This window comes from Rosa chinensis, chromosome 6 (assembly GCF_002994745.2).
Source record: "Rosa chinensis cultivar Old Blush chromosome 6, RchiOBHm-V2, whole genome shotgun sequence".
NCBI classification, from domain to species: domain Eukaryota; kingdom Viridiplantae; phylum Streptophyta; class Magnoliopsida; order Rosales; family Rosaceae; genus Rosa; species Rosa chinensis.
This window is the reverse complement of record NC_037093.1, coordinates 64,790,974-64,812,464: the sequence shown is the minus strand read 5'-3', so window position 1 is coordinate 64,812,464 and position 21,491 is coordinate 64,790,974. Positions and strand designations below refer to the sequence as shown.

Genomic DNA, 21,491 nt, shown 5'->3' with positions numbered 1-21,491 from the left:
AAGATTACTAATTGTAGAATAAATAACTGAAAAAGTGTCTACATAGACACATAGTAATTCTAATCTTAAAAGGGACAGAGCACCTTCCTCTTATGTGTTGCCCAAGAAGTTGAAGGCTGCGCTAGGAGAGTTGTGGAATGAGGGGAGAGGTTGTTCATGCCTCGTAAGAAAGTTAAGGTACCAGAATTTACTACTAAATTTTATGCTACATCTCTGAACTTGGTGGAGACTCCAAAAGGCACAATATATGGTGCCAGCTAAGGGGGAGGAGACTGGAAGTAAGGACGCAAAGAAGAAGCATGGGTGGCCATTGGGAGCCAAAAATAAAAATCCTTTTTTTGGGTGAAGAAGGGTGCTAATCCAGAACCTCTAAGGTGTCATACCCATGAGTTCTCCTTGCCCTAAGGAGAAAATTTAATTAGTCTTTTATTTTATATATTAGTTTACACCCTATGGGTTTATTTGACACTGAGTTAAGGAATATCTTCAAGTATCAAAATTGAGTGCATTGACGAATGGAGATTCAAGCTAGCTTTGTTAGTGTGGGGATAATTTTAATAATGAAAAATTATCAAAAATCTTAAACCGTATAATATAATGTTTGTTTTGCTTACCTAGTTATATCCAAAACAATACAAGTTCTAACTAACATGTATAACATACAGCAAACAAAACAAAGGTAAAAATCAAAATGAGAATATCATCTATGCAATTTGGAGCCATACCCCTGAACTAGGAACAGCAACGTTCACAACAAAAACCAAGTAGAAGCCCGGCGGAGCAATCTCAGCCGTTGGTGGCGCCGCAACCTCCACTTGGAACAATTCCGATTCCACAATTTTCAACTCTGTTATGGCCAATACCAGAAGTCTTTGTCCCATCGAAAAACCATGCGTTGTGAATGGTGGTGCATACATTGTTACCTTCAAATCTAACAGATCCACCCTAGCTTTCTTCACTTGGAACTCAATCACAAAATTTTGCTTGTAATTTACCATTCCACCCATGTAATTGGATATTATTACAGCGCGGTCCGACACCCGTTCCGGGTCGAAATATGGCGGGTAAAACTTCTCGACCCGAAGCTCTGTTGGATATTTCACCCCGGTGAAATTGTAATAGTAGTTTGGATTGCTCCCAGCCACTAAAACTGCTCCATCTGGCAATAATGTAGAGGTTGAACCGTACATTCTTGGTATTTTTGTTTCCTTTAGCTCCATGAACCGTCGGGTTATTGGGTTATCTGGTTTATAAATTACTGGAGTAACATTCGGATCCTCCGCAAAATTCAACCCGGCTGTGCCCTCTTTGGCTCCATTAATCATAAGGATATCATCTGTGGGAAGGATCACCATATCTCCCATGATCCTTGGCGTTGGCATCATCTCCTTTCGCCACGTGGCTTTTGGGTTGGTTATATCAATCCTTCCGCAATCTTGTAGTGCAGTTACGTATATACCCTTTTCAGCGAACTTTCCCGCTCTCGGATCCGCTCCACCGCAGACCAGAATTTCAGCTCGGATTACATTCGGGTTCGGGTCATTGAGCTTTATAGGTAGCAATGCCGCCATCCCGGAGGCAGGGTAGTTACGAGACCCACCATCAAGGACGGGGAGTTCGCGTACGACTTTATTAGTGGTTGGGTTAAGCAAAATCGATCGATTGTTAGCGAAAATGAGGAGGTTGCCATCTGTGGAGAGGAAGACAAAGGGGTAGAGATTGTTCTCTACAGGGTCACTCGTCTCTTGGAGAAATGATAAAGCGTAGGTTATTTTATTGAAACTTCCCGCCTTAGGGACATACTCGTAATTGAACATCCGGCGGCCTCCAACCACTATGAATTCCCCATTTGGCAAAATATGTTGGGTAGAAAACCTGAATACAAAATAAAATTAATATTAGAGAATACAAGAGATTAATAACGTTTGTCTCGTACATGTATGCGACTTATGAGCGACTGGATTAGAGCGTGTGCTAAGAGGTTAGTACCATCTTAAGCCGGAAAGTGATATGGGGTACTCCTCCCAATCGCAACTACTGCATCCATTGAAGTATCTCACAGACCTTCCTCCTTCATCCCATCCACCAGTTTGCACAAGTGTTCCATTAGCTGATAACCCCCCAGAAGAGCACCAAGTATCTGTTAAAATCTGATTTTAGCTAACAATGGAAAAAGTAAGTCCAATATTACCAAAATATAGAAATCTCCACAGCATCAATGAAACAATCCAAATTAGTAATACCCTACCTTAAGTGGCCTAATAGCTGCAGTGTCAATGTCAAATTCCACAGCATGAGCCCAGCAATCCAATTCATAAACTTCAACTTCCTGTCTGCTGTCCAAAACCCGACGACAATCTCCGGCGGGCAATGAGATCTCAGATGGGCCAAAACCAGCAGCATCAAACATAATGGCCTTATTACTGTTAGGCATTATGATTATGTGCATGGCTGATACACCTGAATTCTCTGAAACCAATTCCCACCTACCTCTATACTCTTTCTCATGTTTGATCGCTTCATTTGGATTGTGTACGGCTTTGTAATATTCATATTCTCCTCCATTGAAAAAAAGTATAAGCGGGATTTTTGGAAGCCTAGAATTCCCAAAAGTAAAGAAGAAGAAGAAGAAGAAGAAGAAGAGGGAGAGAGGAGCAAGGGATTTGAGCAAGATGGACATAATATGAGAGAGAGTGGATAAAATGGATCTTTACCTTGGTATCTGTTACTTCTAGGTACTCTTTTTATGGTCTCTATTTGCTCCAGATTTGAAGGAAATTTTGGATGGTTGTTAGTCTGTTAGACCAAGCACCAAATTAGTGTTCAGTTGGCTCTGTTTCGGAGAAGTCTTGGGTTTTATTGTCGTAGTAGTTGGATTTGTCAATCCAAAAAACGTGTCAACTGGATTTTGACATATTAATCAATCTATAAATGAATCATAAAAACAAGGTTGATGTTATGGATTATGACAAATTGTCTGTGTCCTTAATAGGACAGAAACAGGTATAAGTTTTAAATGTGTTGTGTTGTGTAATTTTTGATTGAGGATGATGTACCTAAATTTCAAAATCCAAGAGTTAAACCCTGGTACCCTACTAGTTTCATAACAATCGGCATCTCTCAAAGTAGAAACAAAGAAAGGCATAGAAACACGAGGAAGATATATAGATGGTGGTTCAATGTGTAATTAGCATCTAATAAAGTGATAGCTGTTTGATAAATTCCACAACAGCTGTAACTGAATTTTTCGAAGCAAGGCTAATGAACTTGCCAGCTTCAGTGTGATCATCGGAGCCACCACCAGTTAGACCAGAAGAGAGAGCCCTGATTACAATGAAAGGCACCCTTTGAAGAAGACATATCAAGGCAACAGAAGCGCGCTTTCCATGTCCAAAGGGCTTATGTTGAACTTATCATATAAGAAGCTACGGAAGCAGCATTAGACAGGAAAATGTGGCACTTGTTCCCCTTTCTACTAAAGCCACTTAATTTTGGGGTATGGGGCAAACATGTTGTTGAGTTTAGGCAACTCTCAAGCTTCAAATCCTAAAAACCATGTACATATGTGCATAATTATATAGCCTTAATTCATGTATCGTATATACTAAGCAGGCTGATCAACTCAAGCTTTTTGGAGATTTTACAGTAGAAGGGATCAACAGCAACCCAGAAGGCATGCTGTCTTTGTTCTGGAGTTCCATCAATAGGGAAGACTTCTTCAGGTTGATACCAAATGTTGTATAAGAGATTATCAAATGAGCTGCCACCTGTCACATTCACTGTATAATTTGAAATAGCCAATTTCTCGTGTAGTCTCCTTGTGATTCAAGAGTAGTTCATCTTGAGGCCCGTTTCCATATCTCTGCATCATGCCATGAACGATGGATTAAACATTGCTTGATAGTAAGTAGATGAACAAGAAGCAATTTATGCTCGAAAGTTGAAACTGCCGCAGTGTTTTTGAGGCATTCTTGCCTCCACCATTGATTAACATGTGTGGTTTTCACAATATATGCATATAGACATTTATGTAGGTAGCTTTGCTGGGTTATTGTCTCTAGTGATTAGTACGTGATACTAATTAGCTAGTGAAATCAACTATAGATAGAGCTAGATGTATACCTGCCAATTCCAAAGAGCTCTATGGGACTAATACTAAGGAATGAGCACATCTGCAATGTTAAAGGATGGGTTTGCAATGCCAGATATGCCGTAGTGAACCACTCCTTTTATATCAAACAAACTAAACAAAAGCTGAGTAGTTATTCTTGCATTAATCTTAAATAACAGAAATGAAAAGAGCAGAAAGAAACAAGAAACATTGAGAAACTTGAAAGAGATTTATAATTTCCATATATATAGCTACCATGGACTGGAAACTCCTGTCATGACTAAGATGACTTTCTTTTCAGTAATGGTTCCAAACCGAAATCTCCTTCCTTGAATTAAACCCAGAAAATGAAAAACATACTATAAATAAAGTAAAAGGAATGATTTTGAAGCAGTGAAAGTCAAATTCATAGTGGGTTTCTGTATGTTTACCGGAAAAATCTATGATCAAGTTTGTTGAAGTGAAGTTTGGAGATTGAAGAAGAGGGTCCAGTTCGAAAGAATTCAGAATTACCAAGCCCAAGTAAGGGCCACTCTTGTTGGCCTGGTCGATCAACTTCTGCGTATCTGCAGACAATGCATCATTTGTGTGTTTAAGCATCAAGCTGATGATCATAGCGTAAACAGCTACGCAAGGCCAAGCTACTACTGAAATTCTCATTTTTTTTCTGCAGATTAGGGAGAGAGATGAAGATCAGAGAAGATTATATCAGGAAAATAAAGGGAAAGCATGAAGATAAGGCATATATTGCAATCTGCTAGGTCTTTAAAGCTCTATCAAATTGCGTAATGGCATTGTCATCTTTACAATGATGATTGACCTTCTTTCATTTGAAATAATGCAGAAGGAAACAAGAAAGTACTGATGCCACCTCCATTTGGTGGCCGATAATATTGATGTTATAGTCACTAAATTGACAAAGTAGCCCCCCCCAAGTAATTTAAATTAATTACAAAATCCCCCTATGACAAATTGCAAAATGGGCAACGCCCCCTTTTAGTAAACATCATCACTAGGACACATAATAGATGCACAACTAGCAGCTGCTAACTGTTTGATAAATTCAACAACAACTGTGGCTGAATTATGGGAAGCGAGAGTATTGAATGTGTCAGCCTCATTGGAATCCGCAGAGCCACCGCCGGCCAAGTCAGAGAGAGCCCGGATGGCTATGAAGGGCACCCTTTGCTGAAGGCATATCAAAGCAACAGAAGCACTTTCCATGTCCACCGGAGTTATGTTGAACTTATCATATATGAAGTCACGGTAAGCAGCATTGTCTAGGTAAATGCTTGCACTTGTTCCCCTCTGAACTCTTGCCACTTTTGGTGTATGTGACAAACATGATGTTGAGTTTAGGCAACCTTCTAGTTTCAGATCCTGAAAACCGTAGATGCATATATATATATATATATATATATATATATATAAGTTCATAATAAGCATGTTCTAGTTAAAAGAATATTAAACTATTCATTAGACTAACTAGCGTTTTTTGATTGCCCTAATCCTAACTTGATCCAAATCTCTACTTAGTTTTGCTATACTTTTACTCCTAGCCAGATTGATGTATAAATATATAAGGAATTTCTTCGGTGATTATTCTAAAAAAATTTCTTAGAGGCAACAATGTGAATAAACTCTCAAAACAAGCTTTAAAAGGCTCATTCCTGCTCTTCGATCTTAAAATCTTCGTTACCCCATTAAGGCGCTCAACCAAACACATACATTGTTCTCATTCTGAAGGATTCCATGTGGAAATGCCATTGTAAAAGTGTGTGAAACATGAATTCAAAACACTTGGTACATATCTATAGGATCAAATGCGAACCATATATTGGATTTATAAATCATAGCTAGCTAGGACTGGATCGAGGAAGTAAAAACACAAGCTAACAGAAAATCGTTTACCTCCAGATTTTTGGAGATTTCATAGTAGAAGGGATGAACAGGGACCCAAAAGGTAAACTCTCTTTGTTCTGGAGTTCCATCAATGGGAAAGACTTCCTCTGACTGATACCAAATATTGTTCAACAAGTTATCATATGAGCTCCCATCTGTCACATTCACTGTGTAACTTGCAAGGTTCAAGCACCCAATATCTCTCATTGAATTTAGAGGCAAATCATCTTCAGGCCCATGTCCATATCTCTGCACCATTTGAAAAAGAGGACAACGTACCATGTATTATATAACGGTAGGTACAAAAACCAAAACGTGCATGTGCTTATATCCATGAATCTATCGAGATACAATATATAATATTCCAGTAGTATTAAACTAAATTCATAATCTCATCTTGTTTGCTAGCCATGGATAGTGTGTATTGTCAGTGTAAATAATGAATATGATGTTCTATAATCTATACAGATTATATAGATCGATTTAATTTATTTTTTTTTGGTCAGAGACCGATTTGATTGAAGTACTTATGGTAATCTATTATTCTATGTTGAACCCAAAAGTAATTACTATGAAAGCAGCATATACAATATCAGACTATCAGTGCTGACCCAGTTAGTAGTAAAATTATGATGGTTGTGCTAAATTACCGAACTTCTATGTTGGGATTCAATTTAAAACTAGCTACTTACTTGCCAGGTCCAAAGAGCAGTATGGGACCAATACTGAGGAATGACCACATCTGCAAGGTTGAAGGTTGGATTCGCATTGCCAGCTGTGCCATAATGCACCACTCCTTCTACACTGAACATGCTTAGTAAAAGCTGAGTGGTTATTCCTGCATTAATCTACAAAAGGATAAGTGGCTAACAGGATCCACACAGAATAAAAAGGGAAGAAAAAGATGAAGAAGAAGAACCGGGATGAAATGAGTGAAGAAACCAATTAAAGAAAATTGATAGAAGGGAATCAGATATATATACCATTCCCAGTCCTGTCAGAACTAATATGACTTTCTTTGTAGCAATGGTTCCAAACCTGAATCTTCTTCCTTGAAAGATAAGAAACACATATATGAGGTCAACTACGTACTAGGTTTCGTGAGATGGTAATTGAACTTCTAACACAGCAGTGTGTGTGTGTGTATATATATATATATATATATATATATATATATATGTTTACCAGAAAAGTCAATGATCAAGTCAGTTGAGGTGAAGTTTGGAGATCGAAGAAGAGGGTTCAATTCGTAAGTGTTTGGAATGACCAACCCTAAATAAGGTCCATCGGCGTTGGCCGCTTCGATTAACTTGAGTGTCTCCGGCAACAAGGCAGCATTTGAGTAGTCTTGTTGGGTTGAGATAAGAGCCAAGATAGCATAAAGAAGAGTCCAACCTACTACTGCTGAACTTCCCATCGTGATTTTCCAGGAAGAGAGCGAAAGTAGAAGACACCAAGAACCAGATCTACTTATATATTCAACTGCAAAAGTAGCTACACCCACTAGGCCATGTTGGGAGGTAATAGGGTTTGAAAATATGAGTATCTGGAATTCCCTTTAAAAATTAACAAATGCCTCTCCATACACTGCTGCCCTAAACTTGGCTCTAGGGATGAAAGCGTGCGCGGTTTGATAAAAGAAATTTAGCTTCATAATCAATCTGCTAGGTTCTAGGTTTTATTGATAGAAACTTGCTATCCTAGATTTTCATAATTAGTCAATTTGTTACCTTAATTTTTCATAGGATAAAATACTGTTTAATCCCTAATGTCTTCGTCCTCGTTTCAGTCCCTGCTTTTTTAATTTAATCTGAACAATCCATGAGGTCTCAATTTCGTGTCTAATAAGTCTTCGCCGTCTAAATTCCGTCAAGTTGGACTGTTATGTTGCTGATGTGGCACTCCAAGCCAAACCACCTCAGCATTTGCAGGCCATGCAACCTGTAAATTGTCCAAAATAACCCTTCTTCTTCTTCACACCCAAACCACCATAACCACCACCAAGCTCTCTCTCCGAGCCCAACCCCTCGTTGCCTCGTCTGAAACTGAATCAACCAACCTCTCTCCCTCCTCTCTTACTCAAATAACTCAAACTCGAATTCCCTCTGTTGCTGCACCACCAAAACTTGAATAGGAACAAAGTCTCTGAGAGCAGTTTCACAGTCACCATCTCCAAAACCACCTTCTCACCACCACCTGCTGCTGCACCACCTCCGACTCCATTTGTCACTATCCCCAATCCGACCACCCTCAACCTCCACCACAACCATTCCCAGACCCACTTCTCCAAGCCACTGCCTTTCAATCCTCATTTCTAATCCCTCAGATCCTTACCTTCACCACCACCAAAACTACCACAACCACCACTGAGCTCAACCAACAATTCCATTGCGATTATATATCAACAAATTCCAAGAACTACACCTGCATAATCAATCACACCAACATATCCAACATCTGGGTATTTCCAAGTTCATCAAAAACCAAATTCCACCTCAAATTAACCCAAATTCTTTCTTTGAAACCCAAAATTACTAGAAAACAATCAATCCGAAGCACTGAGATTGAGTTACCTATCCCAATCCTCAGCCTGCTTCAGCAAAATCGCAACCGCATGCAGCGTCGCCGCCATCACCGTCAGATTCCGTAGTCTGGTTCATCTCCCATTTGGATGGAACCGAACCGAAGTCGTGGTCATTGAAGCTCTGCCTCTGTGGCCAAACTCTGATCACGAGATCTGAACCAAAGCTCGATTCTTTGAGAAGCCCAACAATGTCGATGAATCGGAGGTCGAGGAACTCCAATGAGTGAGTAGCGTGGAGGTGGCGCACTTGCTCGGGAATGAAAGCCAAAACATGAGGCAAAGACTGGGTTCTCCTTGGTTTTGGTCTCACGGAGTGGCTTTGTTTGTCTTCTTTAGCTTTGAGGTTGGATTTGATGAGAGGAAGAAGAAGAGCTAGGATGATGAGGCCCGTGTTTGGGTAAAGGAACAAGAGGAAGAAAAGATTGCAGCAAAGAACAAAAAAGAAAAAATTAAAAAAATTAAAAGGGGAGGCTAGGGTTATTTTCGACATTTTAACATCCACCATGCTTACGTGGCGCTGAGTTGGCGTCTACTGATCTGCCACGTCAGCCAGTTAACGAAGCATTTAGACGGCGAGGACTTATTAGACATGAAATTGTGACCTCATTGACTTTTCAGATTAAATTAGAAAAGCAGGGAGTGAAACAAGGACAAAGGTATACTTCAAGGACTAAACAGTATTTTGCCATTTTTCATAATAATTTGTTTTAATTTGTCCATTCATCCATCCAAATATTGCTAAATTTTGAAAGGATTAATTTCAGTTTACCCCCCTGAGGTTTGGGGGTGTCATCATTTCACCCCCCAAACTCTCAATTTCACTTTTTTACCCCCTGAACTTTCCAATTTTTGTCTTCCGTGCCCAATTTCTCATTTTCCTTCCAAATTGGACGTTAAGTATAACTATTTGACTCCTTTTGGGGCTAAAATGGTCATTTCAAGGCAAAAAAACAAAAACCCAAAACAAAAAAATAAAAAAACCTCTCTCTCTCATCTCTCTCTCTCTCTCTCAGATCTGCATCTCCAAATCTATCTCTCTCTCTCTCTCTCGACACCTCGCCGCAGCCAACTCCTCCGACCCCTCCCCTTCCTTCGAGTCTACCTCCGCCTTCCTCTCCTACTTCTCCATCTCCAAGTCCTCCGTCAACTCCCAACTCCCCCTCTCCTACTTTTCCAAACCGTAACTCGATCCCACATAGTTGTGCCCCATCCTCACCAATCTTTCGAATCACTAGCAGACAGTATAAGCTCAACAATCAACCCATCACCAATGTTTTTGTATCTAAAATAGAAATTGCAGAATACCCTTACCAATTTCTAAAATCATTTGGGCTGAAACAACAGTTTCTCTCTTTTCCAACACTCCAAAAACGCAGAAATCCACAACCATTAATCATCTGAATTCCTAGCAAACAATACACAATCAATGAAAATGTCACGCCCCTGATTTCACACACAAGAAAATCGATATATATAACCCCATAATTATATATGCGTGAACGTCCAGTCATCAATACAAAATACCTGGAAATCTTTTTCCCTTTTACTTACACAGATATTGATGCCCTGAACCCTCAAAGTTAATATAAACTCGCTCCATAGAGTTATATATTACAATGCTTACGAAATAAATTGTCAACAACAAAATAAAACGTAAATGCAGCTCAGAGTAACTATACAACGGAAGTCCTTATCAACGGTAAAGTCACAAAGATAGCTTCCTACCACAAAGCTGCACAGGAGTCACCTCAGCTTCAGCCACGATCTCCTCAACCTGCAGGATTAACCCCTACACCATTCCATTGAATAGTGCACCGGGTTCCACACAACAAACCCGGTAAGCTTATGAAGCTCGTATGAGTAACTCAAAACCAATTACACAAATTTCGGTCAAACAAGACTTCCTCAAGAAATGTTTAACGCCATCCTAACGCACTACGGCGAATTTCAACATCACACTCATTTCCCATTTTCCCCCTAGGAGCTTTTGTCATCAACATGACATCAAAGGTGAAGAACAATGAATCACCTTCCTATCCTCACTATAGAGTACAGTTCATAACCGTTATGGCTCTTAATGTAAATCAAACCATCAATCAATACAATCAAGGAGAAATCAAGGCAATCACATACCAAAACAAGCAAAACAATTCATAGTAACCCCTGCATATAATTTAGTTCAGGAGGTCACATTAAGTCAAACAATCCAAGACAAAGTAGCCATCGAAGTCCCACACTCTGACGTCTGTAGGTAGCCCCAACCATCACAGCAGTCCTCTCGATCTTTGTTAACTTAATAACAATTCAGCTCCGCTACCGAGCAGTCATCACACTGATCATCGCACAGATTTCCACCGATCATCACCTAGATTTGCATCATCCTACTAATCATCACTTAGATTTCAAGGATCATCACATAGATTCACAAAGATATCGCCAATCATCACATAGATAGCGATCATCACAGAGATTTCGCTGGTCATCACATAGATAGCGATCATCACAGAGATTTCGCTGGTCATCACATAGATAGCTATCATCACAGAGATTTCGCTGGTCATCACATAGATAGCGATCATCACAGAGATTTCGCTGGTCATCACATAGATAGCAATCATCACAGAGATTTCAACCATCCTACTCATATTCCTACACAAGCTACACATATATTTCTATACAAGTTTTACATGACAATCATCACAAAGATTCACCATACTGATGTCATCGATTCATTACACAAATATTCCTACATAAGCTTTTCATGACAATCATCACAAAGATTCACCACGAAGTCACTAATACATGAATATATATGTATATATATATACCCCATAATATATATATAGACACACATAGTCATCCACCCACACAGAAAACCACTAATACCAACTATAGTCATAGTTAACCTAATAACTCCAAGACGATAGGGTAATCATACTCATAACAAATATCAACCTTATTCATAACAATTATCGATCCTACTCATAACAAATATCGATCCTGTTCATAACAAATATAGATCCTGCTCATAACAAATATCGATCCTACTCATAACAAATATCGATCCTACTCATAACAAATATCGATCCTGCTCATAACAAATATAGATCCTGCTCATAACAAATATTGATCCTACCCATAACAAATATCGTGAGATTTACTCACCAAACGATACAGGTATTCCATTCATTAATGAACCTTGTGAGATTACTCACCTCGAAACTCCCGCTGCGTCTTCAATTCAGGACAAGGCAGCCAATCCACAAAATAGCCGTCCAAGGAGTACTACGTCACGTACCTAAGGAATTACAGCTCTCATTCAGTCAACGAATCACAAGGGATAACGTTCGAAACCCTAAATCGAACCAAAATTCCCAAGGTGACGCCAAATGAGGCGAAACCACATCCGAGACCATCCAATGTCTCCGGAACACTTATACGATCGATATGTCAAAATCACAAGTCGATCGGATGCTCAAATCCTCAAGGATCGAATAAATCGATCGGTATGAAACTGCAAAAATCATAACAATTCCATACGAACTCCAAAATTTGCATATTATATATCAAAACGCTCGTATCAACGAGTAGAACATATATAATACCAAAACCAGTTCCTTAAGTGGCCGGAACACCGCCGGAACGCCACCACAGACGGTGGTGCACCGCCGCCGGCCAAAAACTCATTATTTCACAAAACTCCCAACATCAAAAAGCTTCATCTAAGCATGCTTGTGAACTTTCATAACTGGATCGAAGTCAGAAAACAAGCCTAAGGGATCGAAAACTACCTCACAAGCCGTGAACAGTGATCCAATCCGAGTTGATCGAAGTTTCACGTGAATCGATCCAAACAACCACCAAGGATCGATCGGCGAAGCTATTCTGAGCTCAACCAAGGAATCGTTGAAGCCATGAAGTCGCCGGAGTTGTGTTTTCCGGCCGGGTCCGAAAACACCAACCTGCACCGCCTTCTACCGCCGCTACCACCGAGAATCGGTGCTAGAGGACACCACAGGGACGACCAGACGGAGGAGACGATCCTATCTGGAAAGTTTCGTCGCCGGAGACCGCCGCAGTTGGCCGGAAAAGTCGGGTCGGATCAACCGGGTCCGGGTCGGGTCAGTCGGATTATTTCGATTCTGAAGGTAGCAGCCGAGAGAGAAGAGAGAGAGAAAGTAACTTCCGAAAATGGAAGAAATGAAAATAGTAAGTTTCCAACTTGGGAAACTTCTATTTATACTAAAATGGAAATTCCTTCCAATGGCCATAACTTTCTCATACGAACTCCGATTCTCGCGTTCTACATATCCACGAACTCGTATCGACGCGCTCTACAACTTTCGTGAAGGAAGTTTTCGGAGAATCCCAACGTATAAAAGTCAACCTTTTCAAACCCCCTAAAACCATACTTTTCGAATAAAAATTCGTCCGAAACACTTCCGCTCCGTCCACAAGCCACGAAATCGTCCAACTGTTATAAAATTAATTCCGGAAAATCCTCGGAAAATAATTACGAATTTCCGGGGCATCACAGAAAAACCCTCATCCAATATTTCATCCAAACACAAGTCGAGATTCTTACCTTATTCGATTTCAATCGAAACTGAACCAGTAGCTCATTTCTTCTCCAAAGCTTCAATTTTCCAGATTCCACAAACCTCAAATTCCAATAAGAGAGTAGTGAATTAGGGTTTTCGATTCACAATGACTCAAGGCGTTATCCAAAGGGAGAGGACAAAATTACCTAGTTAAGAAGGTCTGGGAGTTCGGCGGCTATGCACGGCGGCGGCGCGTACAGCAGCTCTTGCCGAAATTGAAGGTCGGAGTTAGAGGGTTATGCTCTTTGAGTTGCTGACTTCATCCATGGTGGTCGTGTAAATTAGACATGGCTAGGAATTGAAAAACGACGACATGCAGAGTCTCGGGTTTCGGCGATGTGTGTTCAGCTTTTTCCTGCATCGAAGCTTGAGGCTATGGTTCGGGATTTTCTCTCTAAGGCTTGCTGAGTTTGAAGGTGGTGTCGGTGTGGCGAGGTGATGGTCGGAAATCGATGAACGAAGAGGGGCAGTGGTGTTGCGACTGTGGTGGTCGTGTACGGTGGCTGTGGGAGATGCATGTCGACAATAAAGCTCGAGCCTGGGTCAGATTTGGGTGCTGGATCTATTGGAGGTGGCAGCGTGATGAGATGGTGGCCGGAGGACTTGGAGATGGAGAAGCAGGAGAGGAAGGCGGAGGTGGACTTGAAGGAAGGGGAGGGGTCAAAGGAGTTGGCGGCGGCGAGGCGCGTGAGGGAGGTGTCGAGAGAGAGAGATAGATTTAGAGATGCAGATCTAAGAGAGAGAGAGGTTTTTTTATTTTTTGTTTTGGGTTTTTGTTTTTTTGCCTTGAAATGACCATTTTAGCCTCAAAATGGGTCAAATAGTTAGACTTAACGTCCAATTTGGACAGAAAATGAGAAATTGGGTAAGGAAGACAAAAATTGGAAAGTTCAGGGGTAAAAAAGTGAAATTGGGAGTTTGGGGGGTGAAATGATAACACCCCCAAACCTCAGGGGGATAAACTGAAATTAATCCATTTTGAAACATAAGGTAATAAATGGCGAATTGAGAAATTTAGGAAAACAAATTGATTAATTTGAAATCCTAGAGCTGCAAATTTGACTGAAGGGTAACAAATTGGCTAAAATAAAATATAGGATAGCAAATTGAAAATTAAGCCAAGAGTTTGTCATAAAACATAAAAATACAATACTGTATAGTAAATAGACTCTGTTAGATATATATACCAAATATGATCATCAAAATACCATATATTTAGTATATACCTTCAAAAATTAAGCTTGAGCTGAACTATATGCAATCATTAAGCTCTCGAATTTGCAGGGTCCATGCCATTCCCCTTAAATCTTGAAACCAATCACATGGTCTGATTGGACCATCTTACTGGAGGGGGGGTGTATTCAATTCAGATTTAAAAAAAATTTATTTGAGTTTTTATAATACATGGATTTATTTAATCCACAGATTGTTTAAATTCTATATGGACTCTGATTGATTTACTAGTATTTGTTAGATTTTACAAGTCCTTATGATGTTCTTTGTTAGATTTATTAAGGTCTGATTTGTATCAAAACAATAGTTGTGTGCTTCTTTTTAATGGTAGGTTCTATTTCTCAATGAAAAGCTGAGTTACATTACTCTGCAACCAACCTTATTTGATCATCTGCATATTGATATTTTGTTAAGGTTTGTTCATTCCATTAATGACTAAGGGTCTACAGATTATGCAAAAATATTTTATTTTAGTGTGTTGATCAGCGCAGATGGTTTAGTTTATGCAACTCTCGATTTGTTTTTATCATCATAAAAGGGCTTTTGCTTAAAGAAGTTTTTCCTGGACTAAATCTTCTTTTTTTCCTACAGAAAGTGGATTCTAAGCTCTTATTGAAAATCCTTGAATGTTCAGTTTCATGTTGAGAAACAAAAGGTTTCATGGAAAGAGCAACAACACTAAGGATGAAGGCAGTGCAAATGAAAAGAGGTGGAAAAAAAAGTGTCTAAACCAGCTATTGAAGAGACTGATGCACCACCTAAATCTGCCTTCACCAAATGTGATCAATAGTATGAAATATCAGTGTTTTTTTAGTTCCATTTGTTGATCATGCCAATTGCTATGGGTTATTGAATTGATGTTTACTAAGCTTAGCTTCATTATGGATGTATATACGCTGCAATAACAGATTAATCAAATATTGGCATTTTTGTGAATGGATTCCATATTTGATGAATGCATTGGGTAGTTTCCAGATTTACATAATTGTGGCGCAACAAGAATACAAATATGTCATCTGAATTAGAAAGTAACAACGAAATTAAATCCAAATATGTTGTTACTTGTGCACTCAAACAACAGAAAATTGTCATCTGAAATAAAAAGCAACGACAAAATGAAATGCAAATATGTTGTTGGACATATCCAAGAACAACGGAAACAAGAAAAAATATGTTGTTATTTGTGCACTCAAACAACAGAAAATTGTCATCTAAAATAAAAAGCAATAACAAAATAAAATCCAAATCTAAGAACAACATGAATAAGAAAAAATATGTTGTTACTTGTGCACTCAAACAACAGAAAATTGTCATCTGAAATAAAAAGCAACAACAAAATAAAATCCAAATATGTTGTTGGACATATCTACGAACAACAGGAACAAGAAAAAATATGTTGTTACTTGTGCACTAAAACAACAGATAAATGTTATTGTAGGCTACTAAAAACAATAGATAAATGTATTTTGAACTGAATGCTAATGACAGTTAACTGTTATTGGAATTTGAATGAAACAACACTAAACTGTTATTATAAGTCCATTCAGACAACAGATAGGATTTCATATCTTATACTTCAGTGCATTCAAACCACATAAATGACTTTTTTTTTGTCTTTAGAATAAGCATTAGATCATACAAATTATAAGGAACTGTTATTGGTTTCCAGATCACACGACATTTATCTGTCGTTTGAATTCACTAGTACAAACAGTTAGCTCATGTCTTGATTTCATCAGACAATAGACGGCCTAACAAATTTCTGTCGTCTGATACCCCCAAGAGACGGCACCATACTAGACAACAGAAATTTTTTTCATCAAACGACAGATCTCCTCTGTCGTCTGATTGCTTTTCTGGCATAGTCTATTTGGTCTGGTGGCATAGTCTCTCCTTTGCAAGAAGAAGATTGTGAGTTCGACTCACAAAAAATTATATATAAATTTGCATTAGCTAATTGGTTTTTTTTTTTTGGCAAAGGCATAAGCTCAGTCTGCAAATTATCAGATAAAAAAAAAATCTAATGCAATTTTTTTTCCCTTCCTAAACCCTGAACTTGGATTTTTTTTTTTAGCAATAAAGCAAGCTTACCACTTGAATATAAGTCGTGAGGGGTTTAATATTCTGGCACGGGACCATATATATATAGCAAGCAAACGACCGGCAGAACTCTGTTTTTCTCCAATCCAGTGAAAATGATAATAAACTATTACTAACATTTTTCAATGTTATTTTCGAGCGTTATTGTTGTTGCAACACAAATACGTTTTAGTTCACTGGCCAACCAATATGTTTCAGAATACATCAAAATTTCAATAAGTAGCATGCAGTTAAACAGAGAGAAGCAAAATAGTCACCGCAGCTTTAAACATCATTAAACATTGATGTTGCTCAATGAGATAGTAGCAGTAGATAAGTGTTTCACAAATTCCAAAAGAACTGTGACTGAATTGTTGGAAGCAAGAGTGACGAAAGTGTCAGCCTCATTCGAATCTGCAGAGCCACCACCGGCCAAGTCAGAGAGCGCTCTGATGACAATGAAAGACACCTTTTGTTGAAGACATATCAAAGCAACAGAAGCACTTTCCATAGACACCGGAGTTATGTTGAACTTATCATATATGAAGTCGCGATATGCAGCACTGTCAAGGTAAATGCTTGCACTCGTTCCCCTTTGGACTCTTGCCACTCTTGGTGTATGTGACAAACACGTCGTTGAGTTTAGGCAACCTTCCAGTCTCACATCCTAAATAATTGGCACGTCAATACTATGCTTATCTTGAGAAATAAATGAAAGTGGATCCTTATTTCAATAAACAAAACTAGAAAGGCCCCATACACACTGTGTGTGAAAATTGACATTAAAAAAAAAAAAAAAAAGAGTGGGTAGTTTTTTTATAGGAGTGGGTTGTTTTTTGTGGAAGTTTGTAGTTTTTTTTCACGTACTTATCTGCTTCCCACTTTCACCATTTTTTTTCTTTTTTCTATTTTATGTTTATTTTATAAATTGGCTATTTTACTTCTATCTATTTTATGAGTTTTAAAGTTTTTTAATAATTTAGGGTCATTATGGTACATTTTTTCTATTTTGGCTAACAAAGCCTATTCTCTTAACAATAGTATAGAGATAATCTTTCTTGGACAATTCTTAGGATGAACGAGCATATTCACCCCCATTGTCAATTAACATACTTTTACTGAATAAATTTATAATCCAATATTGGCCTTTAAAGATCATTTCTGTAAAAAATCAATCGAATCGGAAATCGTTTAATTATCTAATTGAATCAAACAAATGGATGGTTCTAACAACACTTACTACTATTATGATGAACCGTCCATGTATTTTATAGAAATGAATAACTAAAAGGTCTTCTATTTATTTGATTTTTTATAGAGCTTGATAAGTTCATAATTTCATACATTTTTATACCCTTAAATATAAGATTCTAGGCTTAGTTCTTGTCATTTTTGAGTCATTTACTTTGTGTTTGTGTTTTGTAGGTTAAATTGGAGAAAAGAAAGATTTGGAGCTTAGAGTCATGCAGGATTGAAAGGATGCTGGCCATCCTGGTTTTCCAGAATTGTCTCTGTTTTGCGTCAACTTCAAGTATTAAACTGTACCTTCCCACGAGGAACTAGCAAGTGAGCCTTATACCATTGGAAAGATACGGATGTTAGCTTTCTGAGGAATTTTACGGAAGTGGATTCGCATTCTTGTGGAGCAAGTTATGATGATTTTAGCGAACCTAGTTCGGGAAGGCAGATTCTGACGGATTTTCAGAATCTGACTTGTGAGGCCCAAGTCCGTTGTTCTTAGCACTTGAATGGAACAAGGCTGAACGTGTCTTACATATTTGGAGTAGTTTCTTGCATTGACTTTAATAACCCTGCGTCTCTTTGGAGAGAAGAAAGCTATTCCAAGTTGGACTAGAAAACCTAAGAAGCCCAAGTCAAGTAGGACTTGAAAAGGAAGATACAGGGCAGAAAACCTGGGACGTTGAGAAGACACAAGAGACAGCATATTCCGCAGAGAACAAGAAGAAGAGAAGCTCTCACCATCGCTGGACCCGAGTTCCTCAATTCTTCCATTGTTTGTTTCATGTTTTCTTTGATTCTAGTCATGTTTTTCATAGTTATGGATTGCTAAATTCCTAAGCTAGGGCTGAGATGAAGCCCTTAGTATGACTATTCTATTTATCTAGTTGGTTTGCTATTGAATTTCTGGATTTCTATGTTAAACTCTTAATCACCGTTTCAATAGAACTTTTATTCAAAATCTTTGCTCGGGATCAATAAGACCTAGGTTTTGTTTATGAGTTATTTGGTTGGAGAATATGATGCTTGATCAATGAGTAGATATTTTCTAGGGTGCCAAAAGATAATTTAATCTTGTGATTTAAGAGTTGTGAATTAAGAATACAAGTGCTTGATCATAGTCGATATTCTTGTTTGCATGATTTTCTAGTTCTTTTGTGCTTAATGGAGTTGAACATGTTTGCTTGAACCTGATCATTAAGTGGAGTAAATCATAGTTTGGCTACTTGAGTTCTATACAGGATCAATAAGTTGGAATTCATAGGTTAGAAGAACTTTGGCATATGTCTGGGATCAATAAAGCTTATGTACGGAAATCTTAGCATGATATCTAGGGAATTCAATGGTTATCAACTAGAGAATAGGGTAGAAGTATTAGGTGGTGGATTCAATGCTTTAGCATCTTCATAATCTGTTCTTAAACTTAAAGAAATCTCATTGCTCATTCTTGTCTTTAATTTTAGTTTTTCTTTCTTTAATTTTCTGTTTAAAACTCAATCACATTATAAAAATCAGTTTGTTTCATTTAAGTATAGCACATTTGTCATAACAAAATTGTCTCAATCAGTCCTTGAGGGAATGACCTCGTGCTTGCACATCTATCCTACAATTGAATCATGCACTTGCGAGTACTAAATTAAAATTGACAACAGAGCTAATCTTTGTATTACGTTAACATGAATAGTTGGATTAGAAAATTATACATTTATTATGCGTTTATCGTTAGAGAGGGTGAATATGATCATTCACCCAAAGGGTGAACCTAAGAATTGTTCATCTTTTAAAACAAAACAAAAAAGTATAGATAATATTAATTAGTATACTACTCTACTCTATCATTTAGTAAACAAATTGGATTACAAAGTGCTTGCAAAATTATAATTCAGGAAGGGTGTATTGTTTTTAATTAGATACCTCTAGCTTTTGGGAAACTTCATAGTAGAATGGATCAACAGGGATCCAAAAGGCATGCTCTCTTTGTTCTGGAGTTCCATCGACGGGGAAGACTTCCTCCGGTTGATACCAGATATTGTTCAACAGGTTGTCGTATGAGCTTCTATCTGTCATATTGACTGTATAATTTGCAAATTTTAAGTAGCCAATGTCTCTGGTGTAGTCTCCTTGTGATTCAAGGTAGCTCATCTTCTGGTCCATTTCCATATCTCTGCAAGCACCATATGTATATGATACACCATGCTTAACAAACCAATGAATCATTTATGGTCAAAAACATGACCTTATTGATGTATTTAGGTAGGTTTAACTTACCTGCCAGTTCCAAAGAGCAGTATGCGCCCAATACTGAGGAATGACCACATCTGCAAGATGGAGATCTGGGTTTGCATTGCCAGCTATGCCATAATGCACCACCCCTTCTATATCGAATAAGCTTAGTAAGAGCTGAGTGGTTATTCCTGCATTAATCTTCAACCAAATTCGTCCCAAAGAAAAGGATTGTAGATAGAAATGAGAAAGAGAGAGAAAAGACTATAGGGAAGCTAAGAAAATTGAGAAAACAATTAATAGTAAGTAATATATACCATGGCAAGTCCGGTCATGACTAATATGACTTTTTTCAGCAATCGTTCCAAACCGAAATCTCCTTCCTTGAAGATAGATAGACCCACAAAAACAAAACACAGAGGTACGGTATAATAAGCACGAGATTAATGTCGTTATTAGATTTTAATTACATGGGAATTCTATTAAAATCAGTACTAACGTATAATTACCAGAAAAATCTATAGTCAAATTAGAGGAAGTGAAGTTCGGAGATTGAAGGAGAGGATCCATTTCGAAAGAATTTGGAATGACCAAGCCTAAATAAGGGCCATTCTTGTTGGCCTCGGCTATAAATTCCAATGTTTCTTCAGATAGTGCAGCACACACTACTCCGTTGAGCATCATCAAGCTGATGCTCGCAGCATAAAGAACTACGCAGGGCCAAGCTACCCCCATTTTGATATATTGAGGGCGCCAAAAACGAAGATAAAGAGGTAGGTAGATGTGAATCGCAAAATTATAGTAGCCAAGAAAAGCCCAAATTTATAGAACAAAGGGATGTGCACGGCGAAGGGCATAGCTAGCAATTGACCCTAAATGGAATGAAATAATATATGAATCAAAGATTTTGAACCTTTTAATGGAATGAAATAAAATTGACTCTTTTTAATTTTTGAAATATCCTTAATTAGTCTTTATTTTCAAAAATTAATACACACTTATCTTAATTAGTCTTAATTATTTTTGAACTTTAATAAAATGAAATAATATTTTACACTATTAATACACTACATATATCCAATTAATACAAATCTTTGCAAAGTTTTCTTAACTTAGTGATCGATAATGCCCATAATGGTGCGTATTTACGATTCTTTGTTAATATGCTAAAAATTGTGTTATTTTTAGAGAACAGCTAAAATAAGTTTAATTTATTAGTTAATAAAATATGACCCTCTTAATCTCGTCACTGTGCATGACTATGCTATGCACGTACGACGGTGACTTGTTCCCAGTGCGAAACTCATGCTAATGATGCATGGTCGTGTGAGCAGCCTACCCATCAATACCGGTGGCAAGTGCCAGTAATGTGCATGAGCAATACCTATCAACACCGGTGCAACGTGCCAGTGCACCATTAATATGAATGTGGGTAATCTTTATGAGGGATTTGGAAAGGTTGTGATGATTGGTTTTGTTTTTTTAATTTTATTAACTAAAAAACAGCGAAAAACAACAT

At 38.1% G+C, this 21,491-nt stretch overlaps 2 protein-coding genes and 2 pseudogenes across 2 annotated transcripts; all 4 read right to left on the bottom strand.

The window, feature by feature from the left end:
* Positions 1–558: 558 nt before the first annotated feature.
* On the bottom strand, positions 559–2,816 carry LOC112174248 (aldehyde oxidase GLOX1). Its single transcript, XM_040507685.1, has 3 exons — positions 2,249–2,816; positions 1,990–2,150; positions 559–1,875 (listed from the first exon to the last, which is right to left on the bottom strand). Exons 1-3 carry the CDS (start codon positions 2,678–2,680, stop codon positions 705–707), a joined length of 1,764 nt encoding a protein of 587 aa, XP_040363619.1. The 5' UTR covers positions 2,681–2,816; the 3' UTR covers positions 559–704.
* A 55-nt stretch (positions 2,817–2,871) lies between these two features.
* Positions 2,872–4,726, bottom strand: LOC121050059 (annotated as a pseudogene).
* Positions 4,727–5,017: 291 nt separating this feature from the next.
* Positions 5,018–7,520, bottom strand: LOC112174250 (5'-methylthioadenosine/S-adenosylhomocysteine nucleosidase). Its single transcript, XM_024311985.2, has 5 exons — positions 7,199–7,520; positions 6,997–7,064; positions 6,706–6,861; positions 6,023–6,262; positions 5,018–5,491 (listed from the first exon to the last, which is right to left on the bottom strand). Exons 1-5 carry the CDS (start codon positions 7,428–7,430, stop codon positions 5,108–5,110), a joined length of 1,080 nt encoding a protein of 359 aa, XP_024167753.1. The 5' UTR covers positions 7,431–7,520; the 3' UTR covers positions 5,018–5,107.
* A 9,270-nt stretch (positions 7,521–16,790) lies between these two features.
* Positions 16,791–20,717, bottom strand: LOC112173194 (annotated as a pseudogene).
* Between the last annotated feature and the right edge of the window lie 774 nt (positions 20,718–21,491).